The sequence below is a fragment of the Umbelopsis ramanniana genome (assembly GCF_025399195.1).
Source record: "Umbelopsis ramanniana AG unplaced genomic scaffold K450scaffold_59, whole genome shotgun sequence".
Taxonomy (NCBI): Eukaryota; Fungi; Mucoromycota; class Umbelopsidomycetes; order Umbelopsidales; family Umbelopsidaceae; genus Umbelopsis; species Umbelopsis ramanniana.
Window position 1 is genome coordinate 105789 of NW_026252145.1, and position 17815 is coordinate 123603.

General features: G+C 43.4%; 3 protein-coding genes and 3 non-coding genes across 6 annotated transcripts; 5 read left to right on the forward strand and 1 right to left on the reverse strand.

The window, feature by feature from the left end:
- The first annotated feature begins 162 nt into the window (after positions 1-162).
- K450DRAFT_255463 (uncharacterized protein) lies at positions 163-1870 on the forward strand. Its single transcript, XM_051591350.1, has one exon. The coding sequence runs from the start codon at positions 304-306 to the stop codon at positions 1783-1785; it is 1482 nt and encodes a 493-aa protein (XP_051441765.1). The 5' UTR covers positions 163-303; the 3' UTR covers positions 1786-1870.
- A 778-nt stretch (positions 1871-2648) lies between these two features.
- K450DRAFT_201772 (uncharacterized protein) lies at positions 2649-7104 on the forward strand (the record flags this gene model as incomplete). Its single annotated transcript, XM_051584674.1, has 14 exons — positions 2649-2717; positions 2781-3402; positions 3466-3674; positions 3735-3866; positions 3930-4166; positions 4236-4430; positions 4494-4700; positions 4772-4867; positions 4941-5831; positions 5954-6073; positions 6136-6431; positions 6491-6677; positions 6750-6987; positions 7022-7104. 14 exons carry the CDS (start codon positions 2649-2651, stop codon positions 7102-7104), a joined length of 3582 nt encoding a protein of 1193 aa, XP_051441766.1.
- Positions 7105-7937: 833 nt separating this feature from the next.
- K450DRAFT_t91 lies at positions 7938-8020 on the forward strand. Its single transcript has one exon. It is a non-coding gene; the product is annotated as a tRNA-Leu (tRNA).
- Positions 8021-12244: 4224 nt separating this feature from the next.
- Positions 12245-12327, reverse strand: K450DRAFT_t93. Its single transcript has one exon. It is a non-coding gene; the product is annotated as a tRNA-Leu (tRNA).
- Positions 12328-15476: 3149 nt separating this feature from the next.
- Positions 15477-16009, forward strand: K450DRAFT_255484 (uncharacterized protein). The gene has a single exon (XM_051591351.1). The coding sequence runs from the start codon at positions 15617-15619 to the stop codon at positions 15905-15907; it is 291 nt and encodes a 96-aa protein (XP_051441767.1). The 5' UTR covers positions 15477-15616; the 3' UTR covers positions 15908-16009.
- A 1636-nt stretch (positions 16010-17645) lies between these two features.
- K450DRAFT_t92 lies at positions 17646-17718 on the forward strand. The gene has a single exon. It is a non-coding gene; the product is annotated as a tRNA-Lys (tRNA).
- Positions 17719-17815: the final 97 nt, after the last annotated feature.

Here is a 17815-nt window from a genome sequence, read left to right on the forward strand (position 1 = left end):
ATTTCAGCAACCCCTCGCTAACCATGCACAATAATGAATTGCCTTTGGACAGTTCAACTCATGCTTTTGTGACTTATTCAATGTAAATGATCACCCTCTTCTTATACCCCTGTCGACACTCAATCCATCCCCTCCTCTTCCATCTGTAAAATAAAAATTCACGTTTTCCAACCAACGCGAGTCGGAGGCGACAAGAAATCAAGCGTAGTAGCTCAAGATAGTGCCTTTCATCGTTTGTTATTGGTTGTACTACGTGGAATGGCAATTATTTAAACATCACCTCCGGGCCCTACTTTATCATTCATGGACGCTTTTGGATCCATAGACCCAGCTGCTCTAGCAGTGGCCATTATTGCAGTCCTGTATGCTATGAAAGAGACGCTCTCCGACTGGAATACTATACTGGAAAACTGGATCGGGTTTCTGGTTTTGGTTCAGTTTGCTACGGCATGTGGAAGTGCAACCATTCTGGGTTTTTTGGCCGAGGTGGGCGATCGCCGCTACTCGCGCTATGGTTGTGATGGAGTGACGATCAAGGAGCTAAAGTTCGCGAATCACATTGTCAAGCGCTGTCAGATATGGAAAATGGCATGGTGGATGGACATTGTGTTGACCGCTGGTCTTGGAGTTCAAATTTTCCCGCCTCCAATTAGGTTATTTTTGTGGGCTACAATCATACTAATTTCTTCACCCATAGCCGGTATTGCAACGGTATGGGACAAAATAACTGGTACAGCTGCCTACCGAAACTTGGGTACATATGATGGATACAAGCTCCTACTAACTTACACGGCTGAAGACTATGCATTCGGAACAGGAAGAGCTTCAGAAGATACTGTTCGTATGTTTGCTCTAAGAACCATCATTGCACTGGGATTCGGAGACGATCTTGGTGCACTCGGATTACTAAAGCTGTGTACTCCTTCTGCAACGTACACAAGAGCAGATTTTTTGACCCATGTCGCTGTTGCAAAAAATACTGAAAGATATTACAAACCAGGTCTCAAAACGTTCTCAAGATTTGATATCGATTTGGAATTCGATCAAGTGGAAGCATGGTACGGCCAGGTGAAAATTACATCAAAAAAAGACTCTCCAATCGCAATCGATGGCTTTTCAAAACCTGCTGGAGGATATACACCGTTAGGGTTAAGCATGGCAGCAAAATGGTTAGCTACCGCCAAGAGCGTCAAACCTATGATCCCTTTTGTCAGTTGGGTGCTACAAACAGCGAAAGATGCACAATTATCGAAAGAAAGTAAGAAAGAGTATGATCACAAGCAGCTCGCATGGCGATTAGTGGATACTTGTATCATTCTCTCAAGTGCTGTAAGGGTTGCCATCCATGGAGACTGTAGAAGCGACACAGAGGGTATATCCGAACTAGAAATGCTCTTAAAACCATGGTTTCATGATGAACTTCCTTTCTACCGTCCTTCATTCCGTGATATGAAAGGACAATTCCCTTGGTGCGCAATTGATCATCGTCAATCGGATTGCATATGCAATTGTCTAGCTTTGCCCTACGAAGCCGTTTCATTGCAAGCTGTTGTTGGCCAACAGTTCAGTGACCAAGTTCCGACATTGGTTATCAGTAAATATGAGCAGGAAGCATATTACTACGTGATTTACAGTGGCAAAAACGCTGTCAGACTTTTGGAGCATAATTTACAAGACTTCATACTGGGTGGTTTCTTGGAAGAATTTGGCATTATAGTAGCAGGTAAACCATTCAAGCATCCACCGTGTAACGGAGATGATATTACAGTTCAGGTGCAAACCTAAAGGCAGTGTCCAGTTTGTTATTTGATTCTGTCGAACGCAGGAATTCTCCCACTATTGCATTTTCACACACGAGTCTAGAGATGCTTTTTTCTTAACATTGAAAATTTACTGTATAATAAAAAGGTTTGAACTATGGGTTTGTCTATGATCAGTCAGGATTTTGCCAACAAATCTTTTACAACACAAATGTGTTGGCTGGCCATTGCTGCCTGATTGTCCCTCAGAGTCTCACTCGTATCACCAAAGGTATTCTATGGTGGATTCGTCGGAACGGACATAAAATTGAGGTACTTTGAATTGAATCATAGCAAAATCAATGCTCTTATTATGATGTCCACCAAGTTCACATCTCGGCTTTGTATTGACTCCTGACGGAACGGAAAGGCAATGTATAGCTTTTTGTTCGCGAGCGACTTTATAAATTTCGCGTAGAAATAAACTTCTATTTGATGATCAAGCGCTCTGGACATTGTAAGACAAAAGCAGAAGCATTTAGAAATGTGCCGCTAACTACCAGCTTTTTTAACCTGTGGATTGTTGTCCCAAATGTATTTAATTCAATGCGTATATGCAGACCAAACCACATGTATTTTTTTATAACTAAATCAGGGTATTTGAGCCGGAAGCAATCTTCAGGCAACGATTTACACTTTGCGTATAAGCGGTGGAAACAGTGTAAAGTTCAGAACATTGCCATTTATCCCAACAATACCAGTAAAGACCGTTCCTGAGGTTATACTTCTCCATCACGTGCTCCCTCTTCCTATTGATTTTCATCAGTAAAATGACGTTGCAATATTTCAGAAATGAGTTATAAAAGAGGACCTGATCTATGCTGAAATGCGGTAGGGATTTCTCAGAAAATGTCGTTGGCAGGATATCTGTTCGGCAACGTAGACGAGCAAGGTCGACTTGACGCGGATCTCGATGATGTAAATGCCTCTGCTCTATAACCGTTAATCCGTCTGCATTCCTTCTAACTCCACCGTTTACAGGAATTGAAAGAAACTCTCTCAAAAGTCGATAGTGGAGTGTTCAACAAGATCTTCAATGCAGACTCTTTGGGCTTGAATGAAGACGCTACCAGAGGCGACTCGGAAGCAGATTCACCACCCCCAACGACAAACCAAGAACAACCTTCTCAACATGCAGCAGACGCGATCGATTACTCTGACTTCACCGAGACAGTTCCTGACGATCCAATGTTTACCAACGATCGCCACTATGAACGCGGTATGGGTGCCTTGAAGAAAACAACCTCTCAATTGCGAAGGACAAGCGACGATTACGACGAGGATTACGATTTGGACGAACAAGACGTGATGGTCAAAAACGAGGAGGACGTCATATCCAACCAAGTCTTTCTAAATGGATCAACTAGAAACGACGGCTTTGCAATGCCAGCTATGCCCACCGTCAGCACCAAAAAAGGAGCACCATCTCAACGCAAGGTTGAACTAGTACAGCCTATCGTACCTCCGCCACCACCGCCTCGACAATTGAGTGTGCAAGAGTTGTATCCAGGTTTTGAAAAGGGCAAGATCCTCAAGTTTTCGGAATTACTCGGTGCCAACCGAATCTCTCGACCACCCAAATTACATGTCAAAGGAAAGAAAGGTACGTGCCTCTTCCTCGTCACCGTTACTGATGCCTGGACTTGCCTAACCTGTAAATTTCCAGTACTGTTTGCAGATTCTTACGATTTTGACACAGAAGCCGATGATCGCAGAATTTTCGTTCGACCTCAACGTACCGAAATTGGGCGCATGGAGGTGGCAAAGCAGAGACTTGCCAAGGCAGGATTTCAATTCTATGAGCTCCCTGACTCTGAGGAAAGTGATGACGATAATTGGCCCTTAAAAGAAAAGAGGGATCAAACAAGCGATCTGGTACGTATTGGTTGTTGATCAAACAATGAAAAAAGCTTGCGTGACTGACGTCTTTTGTAGAGCTCTTTGGTACCTTCTGATAGACAGCAGGTCTTGGACACTGAAAAAACCTACTACTCAATCATGCTGGACAGTTGGGAAGACAATATTGTGTGGGACTCGGACGACCATACAACAAAAGATCAGCCGGAGGTAAGGCGATAAACTGTTTTCACTGGACAGGTGTACACCCACCTTCTAACCACTTTCCCATAGGAACATCTCAATGTCACATCACATCTCAACTACGACTTGGAGGATGGAGAATGGATCTCAGGCATCATTTGGGATGACGAAAAAGATAATGGTACCCCAGTCAAACTCACCCTCAACTTAAACGACACAAACATGCTCTTTGATGTTGCAGAGGTGGAAGCTACCAAACCCAGGATATCAGAGCCGAAATATTCACGAAAGAATAAGCGACCTGCTATCAAGCAGGCTGTTGTCAAGGTGAGTACCCGTCATTGCTGCCTTCATCCTGAGGTTCCATTCTTCTGAACAAAAGTTCTCATTCTATAGCCCGCTCCGCCTACTGCAAATACGCAAGCCGTCGATGGCGAACCAGCTAGAAAAATCACTACAAGCCGGTTCAACTTGGCCAATGACCGCTATTATGACACAAATTACACTGGAAAGCTCGTCAGAGTGCGACAAACATTTGGTCAATTGGTGGTGCAACATTCACTCCCAGCCCTGAAACTACAGCCTCCCTTTGTAAGTAGCACCAACCTGGCAGCTCAGCTCAATACTTGATTGCTGATTCATTCCCACACACAGTACAAATCAAAATTATCCAAGGCAGAATTGCGATCTTTCCATCGTAATCAAATACAGTTCCCATTGCATTCCGAAATTACGTTTTCCCGCATCAAAGCTCGTAAGAAGCGAAAGAAGGACAAGAAGAAGGAGGCCGCAGAAACGATGCGAACGTCCAAAGATCTCACTCTCAAGGATAATACTTATTTCACCCTACTGGAATACTCGGTACGTCTTTTTTTCTTCATCATCTTAATCTCCCATTGCGGATTATGATCACTTATACCCCTCTGTCGTAGGAGGAGTATCCACCCATCATACCCAACATTGGCATGGGCAGTCTGTTCATAAATTATTATCGAAAGCGGGATAACGAGGATACACATATTCCATCGGTACGTACAGTGGTTACTCCATGCCATTACACTTGTGCAGCTCTCTAAATATCTAACCACGCACACTCCTTAGGCTGAAATCGGTGAACCTTTCATCCTTGACCTCAGTGATACTTCCCCATTTTTCAACTTTGGAAACGTCGATCCCGGTCAAACCATCCCTGTCCTATACAACAACCTTATCCGTGCACCCCTCTTCAAACATAAGGTCCATGAAACCGATTTCATCGTGTTCCGAAATACTTTTCGTGGGCAGACAAAATACTATATTCGAGAAATCCCTTCCATCTTCACTATCGGACAAACCTACCCTGTGCAAGAAGTCCCTGGACCTCACTCTCGTAAGGTCACAACCACCATCCGAAATCGCCTCCAAGTTTCCGCATATCGATTGATCCGAAAAAACCCCCAACATCGACTAAAAATGAGTAAACTCGCGGCAAAGTTTCCTGAATACAGTGATATCCAAATCCGCCAGCGACTCAAGGAATTTTTGGAATATCACAGGCGGAACAAGGAAGGAGGAGGTGGCTACTGGAAACCAAAGGGCGGTGAGCCGCCCAGTGAGGAGGACTTGCGAAAAATGGTCACGCCGGAAATGGTTTGCCTTCACGAAAGCACCATGGTCGGCGAACGTCATTTGGAAGACTTTGGTTACAGCAATGTGAATGAAGACGATGATGGCGATGGCGATTCAAAGCTCGAAGTTGAACAGCAACTCGCTCCATGGTTCGCTACGCGTAATTTTATCAACGCAACACAAGGAAAAGCCATGTTGAAGCTATATGGTGCAGGTGATCCTACCGGTAGAGGAGAAGGTTTCAGTTTCATCAGAGTTTCCATGAAGGGTATCTTTTTACGAGCTGGTGAATCTGCTGCTGAAAAGTTGGCTGAAATTGAAGCTCGTCCCAAGAGTGCTCACAAGTATAATGTAGCTGAACAACAACAGATCTACAAAGAGGAGGTTAGTATGGTGACTGGGGGGTTGGGGGTTTCCGGCGGCAACCTTTATTGGTAGCAGGTCCCCGTGTCGATGCCCACGGCGTTACCTTGTTGATGTTTCTAACTAAACGCTTGCTTCGATAGATCGCTAGAATTTGGAAAGCCCAGTTCGATGCCCTCAGTAACCCCGTCGAACCCATTCTATCAGAACAAGATATGGAGGAGGATAACAGTGATAACGAAGACTTTGATAGTCCTGGCATGGTAAGTTCACACACACTCTATCGATTATACACCATTCCCCAAGCACTCATGCACTTGCTTAGATGGACCTTGACGACATGCGCAGCTCTTATAAATCAAGTGTGCCGGCATCCCCAGCCTCATTCTCAATTCCTCGGCGGGCAATGTCAGAAATGGACGACGACGAAGTCTCCATAGCAGAAAGTATGGGCTCCCGAACAAGCTTCAATCCAAACGCTGCTAACAAACAACTCGTCATTCGCCGCCTTATTAAACAACCCAATGGTGATCGTGTGTGGCAATCGGAAACTGTTACCGACCCGGCCGTGGTCAAGGCATACCTTCGACAGCGACAAATGATTGAAGAGGAAGCTACCAGGTAAAGTGCCGTGCCGTGCCGTGCCGTTCATCTGCTCATACTAAATATTCCCCTCACAGCACGGAAACTCTGGAACCGACAGATGACATTGAAAAGAACGCTCGCATGAAAAAGCGTATTCAGGACCAATTGGCCAAACTCAAACGAAATGCAGAGAGAAGACGCCAGAGACAGTTGAATAAAAATGCCGCCCTAGCTGAAAACCCTGTCTTTGGTCTGATGCGCGGTAAAAAAGAAGGTGCCATCGTAAGTAATATGATCATCTCTCACCCTTTCATCCCGCAACAGCTTTACTCAATCCCCTTTTTTTTCCGCTAGCGTAAATGTGGTAACTGTGGACAACTTGGCCATATGAAAACGAATAAGAACTGCCCCATGTTCTACAAAATGAACCCAGAAGCTGGCCCTCCCCCTCCAGATCACAATGGCCCTAATAACCCTCTCGCTTTCCGCCAACCAAAATCTCCAACTCTTGCTCCAAAATCAGCTGGCCCTACAACCCCTGGCTCACAGGATGCTCCTTCATTGACATTTAAGCTTCCCACCAAAGCTTTTGGTAAGTCCCTTTTGCCTAGTTTTATCAACAATAGCATGCAAGGCAATTTTTTTAACAAGTCCCCCAGCATCTACTCCCGCCAAGCGAAAATTTAGTGATTCTGATTCAACCAATTAAGCCTATACCATTGACGCAGTGCTGTCTAATCCACCATTGTAAATATTTATATAAAAAAAAGTTGAGCTAAGAGAAGCCACTATCGCTAAAAGTCACTGTTCAGAAAAATAACCTCACGTATCTCTACATATTTCCTGCTATCTTGTTTACAGCCTGCGCAGCAGTTGTAAAGATGTCAGTAAACAAATTAAGCTCTTGTCTGCTGCGACAATGGTAGTAATTTTGTTTTGGTTTCTAGAATTACGTTCCAGAAGTCCTCTCTATCGTTTCGTCATATACTTTTTGGAGGGTTTTTTTATGGTCTCTTGACTATATTCGCTGCTTGGTCGACTATGCTCAGCAACAACATGCCCAAGTAAATGAAAGCCGCTCGCACTCGAATTTCTATAGATTTCAGTCAAGTCAATGAGGTAACAATGCTGCCGCAAACATAGTAGTTGATCTCATAGTCTTCAAGGAATATTACACTACTTAACGACCATATGTCCTTACATAGACATGCTATTTTTTATGCAAAGCCACTCTCCCATTTCTTACAAAAGTCAATACAAATTCAAACCGAATGCAAAACGTCTTTCCTATTGTAAAATGGCAGGTCTGTACGCACTTTGATGAGACCATCCATCTCGATAAGTATATCATATATAACATGCTCAAAAAATAGCGGTTTGATTATTCTAAAGTACTACAATTTTTTTTCAACAAATTAAGCATACTCTCCAACTGCTAAATGAGACTTTGGATATACGAAATCAAGAGAGATTCTACAATTCTTGTAGTATGTCCAGCGCCGTCTGATTATATATTACCTGGTGTCTCGGTTTCCAACAACAGCTGAGATGGCCGAGTTGGTCTAAGGCGCCGCACTCAAGTTGCGGTCTCGTAAGAGGCAAGGGTTCGAATCCCTTTCTCAGCATATTTTGATTGGCTGAAATGTCAACTCCGACTTTTTTTTTCCATCTCCATTGGATTTTTCTTTGCTTAGCCGCCAATCAAATTCTCCTCACTTCCCTCTGCCATATTTCTTCTCCCACTCCTAACCGTTATTTTTTTTTTTATCTAGCGAGCATGCCTATAGCCGGTACGTCGCCGCGGATACCTTAATGTCGTCACTAAAGTACGACATGTTAGTTCCACTGAACGCCAATTCAATGTGTTCCGCCGGTAAAGAAGTCCCACTGAAACATTCTCTTTAAATTAGACTTCTCTTACATTTTTATATTTTAAGTCACAAAACAATAAGTATAAAGCGAGCAATTTAATGATTGAACAAACGTCCTTTCTAACCTCATGAGAAGTTCACTCGCCTGCAGAATGATACGAAAAGTTGCCAGTATTCAAAACAACAATTGCGATTGCTAACGAAATTTAGCATGGCAAACAAGACCATAGAATCCGAATGGATTAGCAAGCTTATAAATTACTTAAAAAATTATCAGACAACTCGCAAGGCGCTTCGGCCAACTCATGCGCTCAAATACCTAGGCATATCCTGGCGACCTTGCAACAAACAATAACTGTGGAAGAGTATGTAGATTTCTTCCAGAACCTGATCCTGGAGATTCCGGACATGTCCGCAACGGAGGCACTCGAAAGGTTCGAATAGGGCCTCCTCCATGAAGCCTTCGAAAATGTTCGCGACATGGAACTTTAAGACTTGGCAACCTCTTTCCTATTGCGCTCCATTATGAGAGCCATCGCAAAGCGGCCCAAGCAATTGTCGGTGTACAACCGACACTGACCGCGCAGTTCCAACCACTGGTCAGTCCATGGGAGACCACATGGACTCAGAAAACTTTGAATCCAGTGAAGACTCAAAATTGCCCCTGTACGAATTATGCTGTGATGATGGAAGGAAGTTATACGCTTTACAAACACGGGAGCTAGTGCCTGTTACGGACAATTAGAGCAGCAATAGGATTTCCACGAACTTCCATAGAGGAACGCACAGTAGAGACAGCGGATGGCAACATTACGAGTATCCAGGATAAAGCACTTTTGACGGCCAATATCGCAGGTAATCGACAACAAATACCGGCATATGTATTCGATATGAATTTCGATGTCACCATCGGTGTTAACTGGGGCGAAAAATACATGCCATCGGCTTTGTGGTGCCAGAAGGAATGGGTGTTCCCAGATGATAACCGTCATTTCCTACTAAAACCAACCCCAGATCACCGCTGTTGGAAGAATGTGTAAGCCTCATTTCACCACGACAATTGGTAAAGTTGGAACAACGTCACGAAGTAGAAGAATTCTTTATGGTATACTACAAGGAAGACGACGGAACAAAGTAGTGGACTAATGGACTCTCGTTTGCAACAATGATCAACGATTTCTTTCATGTCTTCAAAACGGAACTTCCTGGACTTCCTCCCATGAGAGAGGTGGAACATATCATTGACCCGGGAGATAGTCCACCAGTCAGCAAGCCACAGTTAAAATGAGTCCTCGTGAACTGGACGAACTGAAGAAGCAACTAGACGGGTTGCTCGAACTCGGACTCATCCGACTAACAGCTTCACCTTGGGGCGCACCGGTACTATTCGTACGCAAGAAGGATGGGACTATGCGGATGTGTATCGACTATCGTGCCATTAACCTAGAGACCAGAAGAAATAGACACCCTTTACCCCGTATCGACGAATGTTTGGGGCGACTAAGCGGCGCTCGTTATTTTTCTAAAATTGACCTGAAAAGTGGGTACCATCAATTCAGAATCCACCCTTCAGATGTCCCGGCAACTGCGTTCAGCACCCGATATGGTTCTTACGAATTCCTAGTCCTACCTTTCGGCCTCACCAATGCTCCGCCGACATTCCAAAAAATGATGAACAACGTACCCGCCGATTACATTGACCGTTTTGCTATTGTCTACCTAGATGATATATTAATCTTCAGCAAGTCCGCCAAGGAACACGAACAGCACGTGAAGATGGTACTGGAACGCTTACGAAAGGAACAGCTATATGCCAATGCGAAGAAGTGTGCATTCAATCTAGAGGAAATCGAATTCGTCGTACTACTACAAGAAGGACCGGAAGGCAAACTCCATCCGGTGACATTCGAATCTCACAATTTGTCTGCAGCGGAACGAAACCATCCGGCCCAAGAACGAGAGTTGCTGGCAATCCTATACGCGCTACGAAACTTGGCGTTGGTTTATTGAAGGGCGTGAATATACAGTATACACGGATCACAACCCACTACAATACATGCGCACACAAAGTAAGCCTACTCCCAGACTGACCAGATGGTTATCCGAATTAGAACTGTATGACCCTATCATAAAGTATAAACCGGGTAAGGAGAACACGGTACCAGATGCTCTCTCTCGCAAGGTGGATACGTCAACGGCAGAAGAAAACGCTGAGATGGAACCAGACTTTCTGTATTTCGCAAACTCGACGCTGAAGGTCGATTGGCCACAGTGGTATCACAAGCCGGAAGACACTTGGCCACCGGACCTTCGACATTTGCTCCATCGCGATCGTAATAACTTCATCATACGGGCAACAAGATAATGCGTAAGGTTAAACAAGGAAATCTGGTAACAGAAGTAAGAGCGTTACCATTTGCTTTACGGGCTGACATTGTCGATAAAACTTATCAAGGACTGGGACATTTTGGATCCTTTTCATTATTGGATATCATACGCAGACGATACTGGTGGCCGTACATGCGCCAGGATATCATCGACATCATCGCAAGCTGCCGTCAGTGTCAACTTGCTAAAGGAGCTGGAAGAGCAACACATCATGCTCCCGCGGTGCCTGTGGAAACCGTGCCGCCGTTTACCCGTTGGCATTTGGACTTTATTGGAGAACTACCAACCACTGTTCGAGGTAACAAATAGCTCTTGGTAGCAGTAAATTCTGCCACTAATTGGCCCATCGCGCGCGCCTTACCGAGGCAACCGGTGAAGCTATCGCCAAGTTCTTATACGAAGAGATCGCCATGCGTTTCGGTTGCCCCCAAGAGATTTTCTCAGACCGTGGACCTAATTCTATGTCAAATGTAATCCGCCAATATCTAGCAAGACTGGATACAAACCATAAACGTACCACAGCCTTCCACCCCAGGACGAATGGGAAATGCGAGCACCAGAACGACATTCTTAAACAGATGTTGTGTAAATACTGTTCCGGTACAATCCATAGATGGGACGACTTCGTGGATACTGCTTTGTTTGCCGCGCGGATCAGAACACACCGTTTTCATGGTCAGTCCCCGTTTTATTACATCTACGGTGTTGAGCCAGGCTCGCCTGGGGACGGCGCACCACCCATATTACAAGATTCATCCAGATCAGACCTACGCATTCAAGCAGAATTCCGCGTAAAACGCCTAGATGAGCTGAGTAGATTCCGGGAAGCAGCCATAAAACGCGCTGAAAAGGTCAGTAGTGCATACAAAATACGCTGGGACTCGAAATTTGTCCCTCAAAATTTTGACGTTGGCCATCAGATGCTTGTTCGTCCGAAGGCTGAATACTGCCTAGACCTCGACTGGTTCGGTCCTTTCGTAGTACTGCAACGCAACTTGGCTAGCGGTATATACAAACTAGCATATCCAACCGGAAATCCATACAGATCATGGGTACACACGGACAGGCTTACCAAAGTGACCCAGGACAACGTTAATGCACCTTGGGTTCAACCCGCCTCTATCCACACGCCACTACGAAGTATACCACGTACGCTAGCACTCCCTGCGAGTCAATCATAAGTTGTTCGTGTACGTACAACAGTGTGGGGAGGGGGGATTATCGTCCTCAACATTATAAATGTTAACCCAGCCTAACGCTGTTTGGATGGGACTTCGTTATAGTCGAAGTCACTTTGAACAACCTCTTTAATTTTGTAGTTCCCCTCACAATTTTATAGAATAAGTCACAAACAAAAAGTATAAATAGAGTAGTTAAATAAGTCCAAAAGTTATTTTTTAACCTCAGAGATGCTCACTCGTCTGCAGGATAATACAATAAGTCGTACAGTAATCGAAATGACAAAAAGATGCTCAGGGTGAGGCAAATGGCTGAGGGAAGCGAAGAGAATTTGATTGGCAGCTAGGCAAAATAAAATCCAATGGAGATGGAAAAAAAAAGTCGGAGTTGACATTTCAGCCAATCAAAATATGCTGAGAAAGGGATTCGAACCCTTGCCTCTTACGAGACCGCAACTTGAGTGCGGCGCCTTAGACCAACTCGGCCATCTCAGCTGTTGTTGGAAACCGAACCATCAGGTAATATATAATCAGACGGCGCTGGACATACTACAAGAATTGTAGAATCTCTCTTGATTCCGTATATCCAAAGTCATCTTTCTCAATTGGAGCGTATGCTTTGTGTAATAAAAAAAAATGTATTTTTTAGAATCATCAAAGGATTCTTTTTCACATATGCTATGTGCGATATAATTATTAGAACCTACTGTTATCAAATTGCAAATAAACCTGCCATTTTGTATCGGCTGTCGTCTATGCCGTGGATGTTATTATGTACGCAAGACTATTCCTGTTTCATGGTATAGATTTATTAGTCTATACGTACACAGTGGACATGGTTGTGGGTATAAATTAGTATAAGGTAATTAATAGTGCATCTTTCAGTCAGTTGCTGCCGTAAAGCAAGCTATGGATTTAAGAGTGGTTGACAATAGCTGGGCTATTTTTTTTTTGGTTGTATTTCATATATGCTGCTGCTTTCACTGATCGAGAAATTCATTTTTGAGCGACATCTTTAATTTAGATCGCGTTATATACATGCTAATTATATATTCGAGATCCTGGAAGAAATAGGATAGCATTTATAGTATACTCAGAAACAGAAGGCTGATGAAAAAGTTGAAAATTTAAAATGCGGGAGGAGAAAGGTTCTTTTTTTTTACGAAATTGAGAAATTTAGAGTATTTATTGCGAGCATGCAGGTATTAGCAATCAAATCGTGAAGATTTTGAAATTTAAATATGTCTTTATTCTGCGTTATCTGAAGTTGTATGTCATGTTATTCTAAGGTAAACGTGCTTAACAGTCACTGAATTCGTAGTAGTGCCAGCTCTGTATCAATTACTCTCAATTAGTTCAAGGATGCCTTTTGTGAGTGGATGTCCAGTTGAGGATGGTTCTCAAAGATTGGATGTTTGCTGGTTGTTAACCGTTTTTGACCTAACTTTTGTAGCCTTCTAATTTTTTATTTTATTTTCTTGGGTTTTTTCCTTATGCTGCTAGTAAGTTTCCTCCCTCTCGTCTTTGTTCGTCCTCTCTTTTGGTTGGCCTTTATACTGTTCGTGAGTTCTTCATTTCCATGTTTTTCCCTCTTCTTTTCTTTCCTCTATATGTTGATCGCAATTTTTTTTTCCTTGTCCTTTCCAAGCTATTATTCGTTTTCTTGTCTTTTTCTTTCTTCCTTTTTTTTTCCCATTTAATATATTCTTTGCTGTTCGCATTTTTTCATCTCGTTTTTTACTCTCCTTGATTCTTCTCTTCATTTAGATTTTTTTGGGTGTTGCGCAATTTTGCGTCTCATTTACTTCTCCCTTTGAATCTTTATGCTGTTCTCTTCTTCCTTTAATGTGTCTTCATGCTGTCCACAAGTTTTCTTTACAATTTTTTTTTAATCTCCCTCGCTTCTTCTTTAAACTGTTCACTTCATTTGTATATGTTGATGGCATCGATAACGTAGTGGCGCATCCCCCGCTGCATATAATTTTTTCTTTTCCGTCGCCATCCTCTACTCGATAAATCAGATTTGAGTCTGATGAAAATTTCTCAAATTGCTTGTCGGGACCATGATTCAAGGCGCCAAACAGGCGTTGGGATTTACTTGCAGCATTGGGGTAATGCAAAAATTACGGAGAAAGAAAAGTAAAATTCGGTATAGAAATATATGAACTTGCCGTTGGAGGCAGCCAGTCGTCTGACTTCGGATTGCCTTAGACATGTAATTAAGCGCAGTATCAGAATACTTTATAGAGGGATTTCCATAGGAGAGATATAAAATAATTACCAATGTCTTTAACAGAGGAACCAAAGAGTAGTATGTAACCCATTTATTCAAGTAAGGGCAAGACTACTAGAAATTATGGTCGACAAGTAATAACAGGTCTTTTGTAGAAAATGTGTTCCGTCGGCATAATTTGCTTGAAGGTAGTAATTTTATTGAGCGGCATAGGTGGTGCAGTTGAGTAGGCGAGGCTGCAAGAGTACTTGGTTTTTTTCAATCAACGTTGTAGTCATAATAGTACAGAAGTCAGTCAGGTTCCTTTCTTTGTGATGCAAAGATTCCAATGATACGTTATCTGAGCTAAGCTGCAGTACAAAAGATAGAAAATGTTCGAGAGGATATAGGTTCCAGCAAATCGGCTCATCCAATACCGATACTTATAATACTCCAACCTTGGAAACCAGACGTTATTTTTTTTTTTTTTTTTATGGAGCTACAATGTAAATGCCGGGAGGCTCATATAATATATGCTTTGTAGTGGTAGAGGGGGCTATTGGAAAGGATCAGTGTTAACGGTTTGGATCATGCGGTAATGTCCAGTCCAGAGACAGAGTAAGATAGGAAGGGAACAGAAAAGATGTTTGTCATTGTCTAAACACTCAGGACATTTATATAGGCCGTAGCCACAATCAAAAGGAACAACACGCACTGGCTGTAATAAAATATATGATAAATAAGGGTGTGGACGACGTCACCGCTACTGCACACTATGGAAGTGTATCAATAATGGGTCGTGGGGGTTTCTGTTGAACTTGTGTATTTCAACAAAAGGTCCATGTTTTGCTACTTTCGCTTCATAGGAGAGATTCGGATGCAACGGCTCTGCATATAATGTTAACTGTGACGGATGTAATGGCTCCTCGTTTAAATATATCTTGATGAACGGTTGCTCACAAATTCCAACGTAGTCCTTTAGCCAAAAAGAACCAAATATCCTATAGTTTAGCAAAGCACTTTTTGACTGATTCGGGCATCCTCCCAGGTTTCGTTTTCGTCCCTAATGTCCCGGCGGACCTATCCGAGTAAAAAATGTGCCTGTTCCAGTTTTATATCTGCTGTGTCTTCATGAATCATAAGTTGCCCATAGGTGTTTGCGGTGTGCCTCCCAGCATAAGATGTAGTCTTGTCCAGGAAACCCACCAATTTTTAAGGTGCTTGTAGCAAAGGGGGAGGGAGGCGGTAGCCGAGGGGAAGAAATGTTCGACAAGCATGGCCGCCGTTTGCATGCTGTTCGGGGACGACTTGTAACTAAACCTTCAGCGCATTCCAATAGCAGTTGGCCTCTAACGATTTTCAAAAGGAACAGACTTCCTGTAATTGTTCCATCGTTTTCATCCATTTCTTTGGGATACACCGCTGCCGTGCGAGAGTGTGTGACATGATATCGTCCTTTACTGGCTCCTAACAGACAGCCGCCGCTCCTTCCAAATGAGTCGACACGATCCACAAATATCTAGAAGGATCGAACAAGCACATTAAGACAGTGTGCAGAAATGGTAGATTGAAATGTGGCAAGGCAAAGAAATTGGTGGCTCAAGATGTGTAGAGAGCTCGTTGAATATGTGGTTATCGACTTCCGCACAAAGGCAAGGCATGATCAGTAATGGTGTCGGACTGGTGAAGCTCTTGGCAAGAATTCGGTACGGCCGTTTCGTCTGTTCGTTTCAATCCTTGCACAGCATCACAGCGAGTGCCTCAGCTGCTTTTGTTATACCAAATTCGGCGGCCTTCATCTCAATCCTGTGCACAAGGTCTTGGAGAAGGTGTTGTTCAAGGGAAGGTGTCCATAATCTTTGAGTAAATGCGGGTATCTGTCATGCCAGAAGGGCCGTGCTTCGCTGTCAGCGTTATTGTATGGCCCTCCCTTCATTTTCAGTGCATTCACGTTCTGACTACCTCGCTCTCAATTGTAGTCGATAGATTGTCGCGTTACATATTTGTCAGTGATTATCTTGTGGACCACGGCGGACCAATGCAGACCAACGTGGGCAAGCGGGATTCTAAGATAATTCGTTCGGTGTGAGTTTTTCCGGGAGGCGATTATTGAGCTCGTCCGTTAAAGAGTTTTGGTGGTAATGCCAATCACTTCCACAGAGTCCATCGTTTGTAGAAGTGAGACAATAGGATTTTGCCCCTGGCTGTACCATTTTGGCTATCGATGAAATGTCTATCCACCATGACCGGGGAGACATCCAGTTTGCTGTCTTGAAAGCGCACGTCGTCAATGTGAGATCGAGGACATTCTATCCCCGGGAGAATCCTCAGGTTCTACAACCTTGGAACGCAGGTCTTGAGTTTGGGCTTTGGTATATCCAGCCCATTCATTCGAAAAAACGTAGGCTATTTGTTGTGGCGTGAGTTTTGGGCTCACAGTGAGCGTGGCGAATCTGATGGTTATTGTCCTCCGACCGTAAACACACCAGCGGATGAAGGACAGTTGAGTTTAGCATAGAAAGACCGCCCAAATGAAACCGAGTGATCCAACCGAGAGTCTTGGGCTGAGCTCGTTCTTAGGACTCAGAATCCAGAGTATCATTGCGAGGGGTAGTGTATCTGGTCAGAGTTACATTATTGTCCTGCAGAGAAACCACCAAAAAAAATGTGATAGGATTTGTCGTGAAGCAGGATCTGAATCAGAAGGATGGAAAATGTTGTTACTGACAGGGTAATCAACATTCCGAATAGATTCTCGAAATCAAGTCCCAGATTAATGCTTGGGTGAGTTTAGGGACAAACTGGAGCTTGAGCCATGAGTGGATCTTGCAGAGTGTTTACCAAAAGTTTTGACATGTCGCATCTTGGTTGACAAGCTTTTGCCCAAGCCACGCAGTTTTCATGCTACTAAATTTTCTAGGTTAAGGTAACACAAAAAGACAAGAAATGATGCGTGGTATTGATGAAGAGTAGAATATTGTGCGTTATGGTAATATTGTTTTATCTGCCATATGCAGCGGGCATCTCGACAACGCGCCTTGGTAGTGAGTGGTATGCGAAAATTTTTCACACTGGTGCTGGAGATGCCTGCCCCGAGATTTGGAGAGTTTGAAATGGCATTATACATTGTGCCATTTCCCAAAGGAATTTGTCGCAAAAAGGGCTGATTGTCATAGGCTAGCTGACAAGGTCACTATGCTGTCGCTTTTGTAAAGGTAGCCTATGCCAGAGCGGAAAGAACAGGCCAAGGTTCTTAATCAAATTTAGGGTCTAGGGAGGCCCACATATTAATTTTTCTTGTGAATGTAGCCACCTTTACGATCAACGAAAACGACATGTCTGGATGACTAGTCTATAGTACCTCTGGTTCTGTCTGCCATGGCATTCAATGAGTGAGCTAGCCGAGTAGCAGCAAATTGAGTCATTTTAATTTTTCAAACGCCCAAAGTATATAAATTTTTTTTTTCAAAAAATTGATGCGTACTTAATCTCAACGATGGTGCCATAAAAAGTCAGGAATCTCGGTTATTAGGCAACCAAAGTTTTCACCGAAAAGTTTATTGGGACATAATGTAGAAATTGGTCCTACTTCCAACAAGCCGCCCGGCTAGCTCAATCGGTAGAGCGTGAGACTCTTAATCTCAAGGTTGTGGGTTCGACCCCCACGTCGGGCTTCATTTTTTGAACTGCTCAGAAAATTATTTTGTATCTTAGCCTTTTTTTTTTCTCAACCTACCGGATTGTAGTGTCAATTTTTAATATACATCTACA

Excerpts from the sequence above, each read along its gene's own strand:
- K450DRAFT_255484 (XM_051591351.1), top strand. The coding sequence starts at position 15,617 with ATGTGGCAAGGCAAAGAAATTGGTGGCTCAAGATGTGTAGAGAGCTCG.
- K450DRAFT_255463 (XM_051591350.1), top strand. The coding sequence starts at position 304 with ATGGACGCTTTTGGATCCATAGACCCAGCTGCTCTAGCAGTGGCCATT.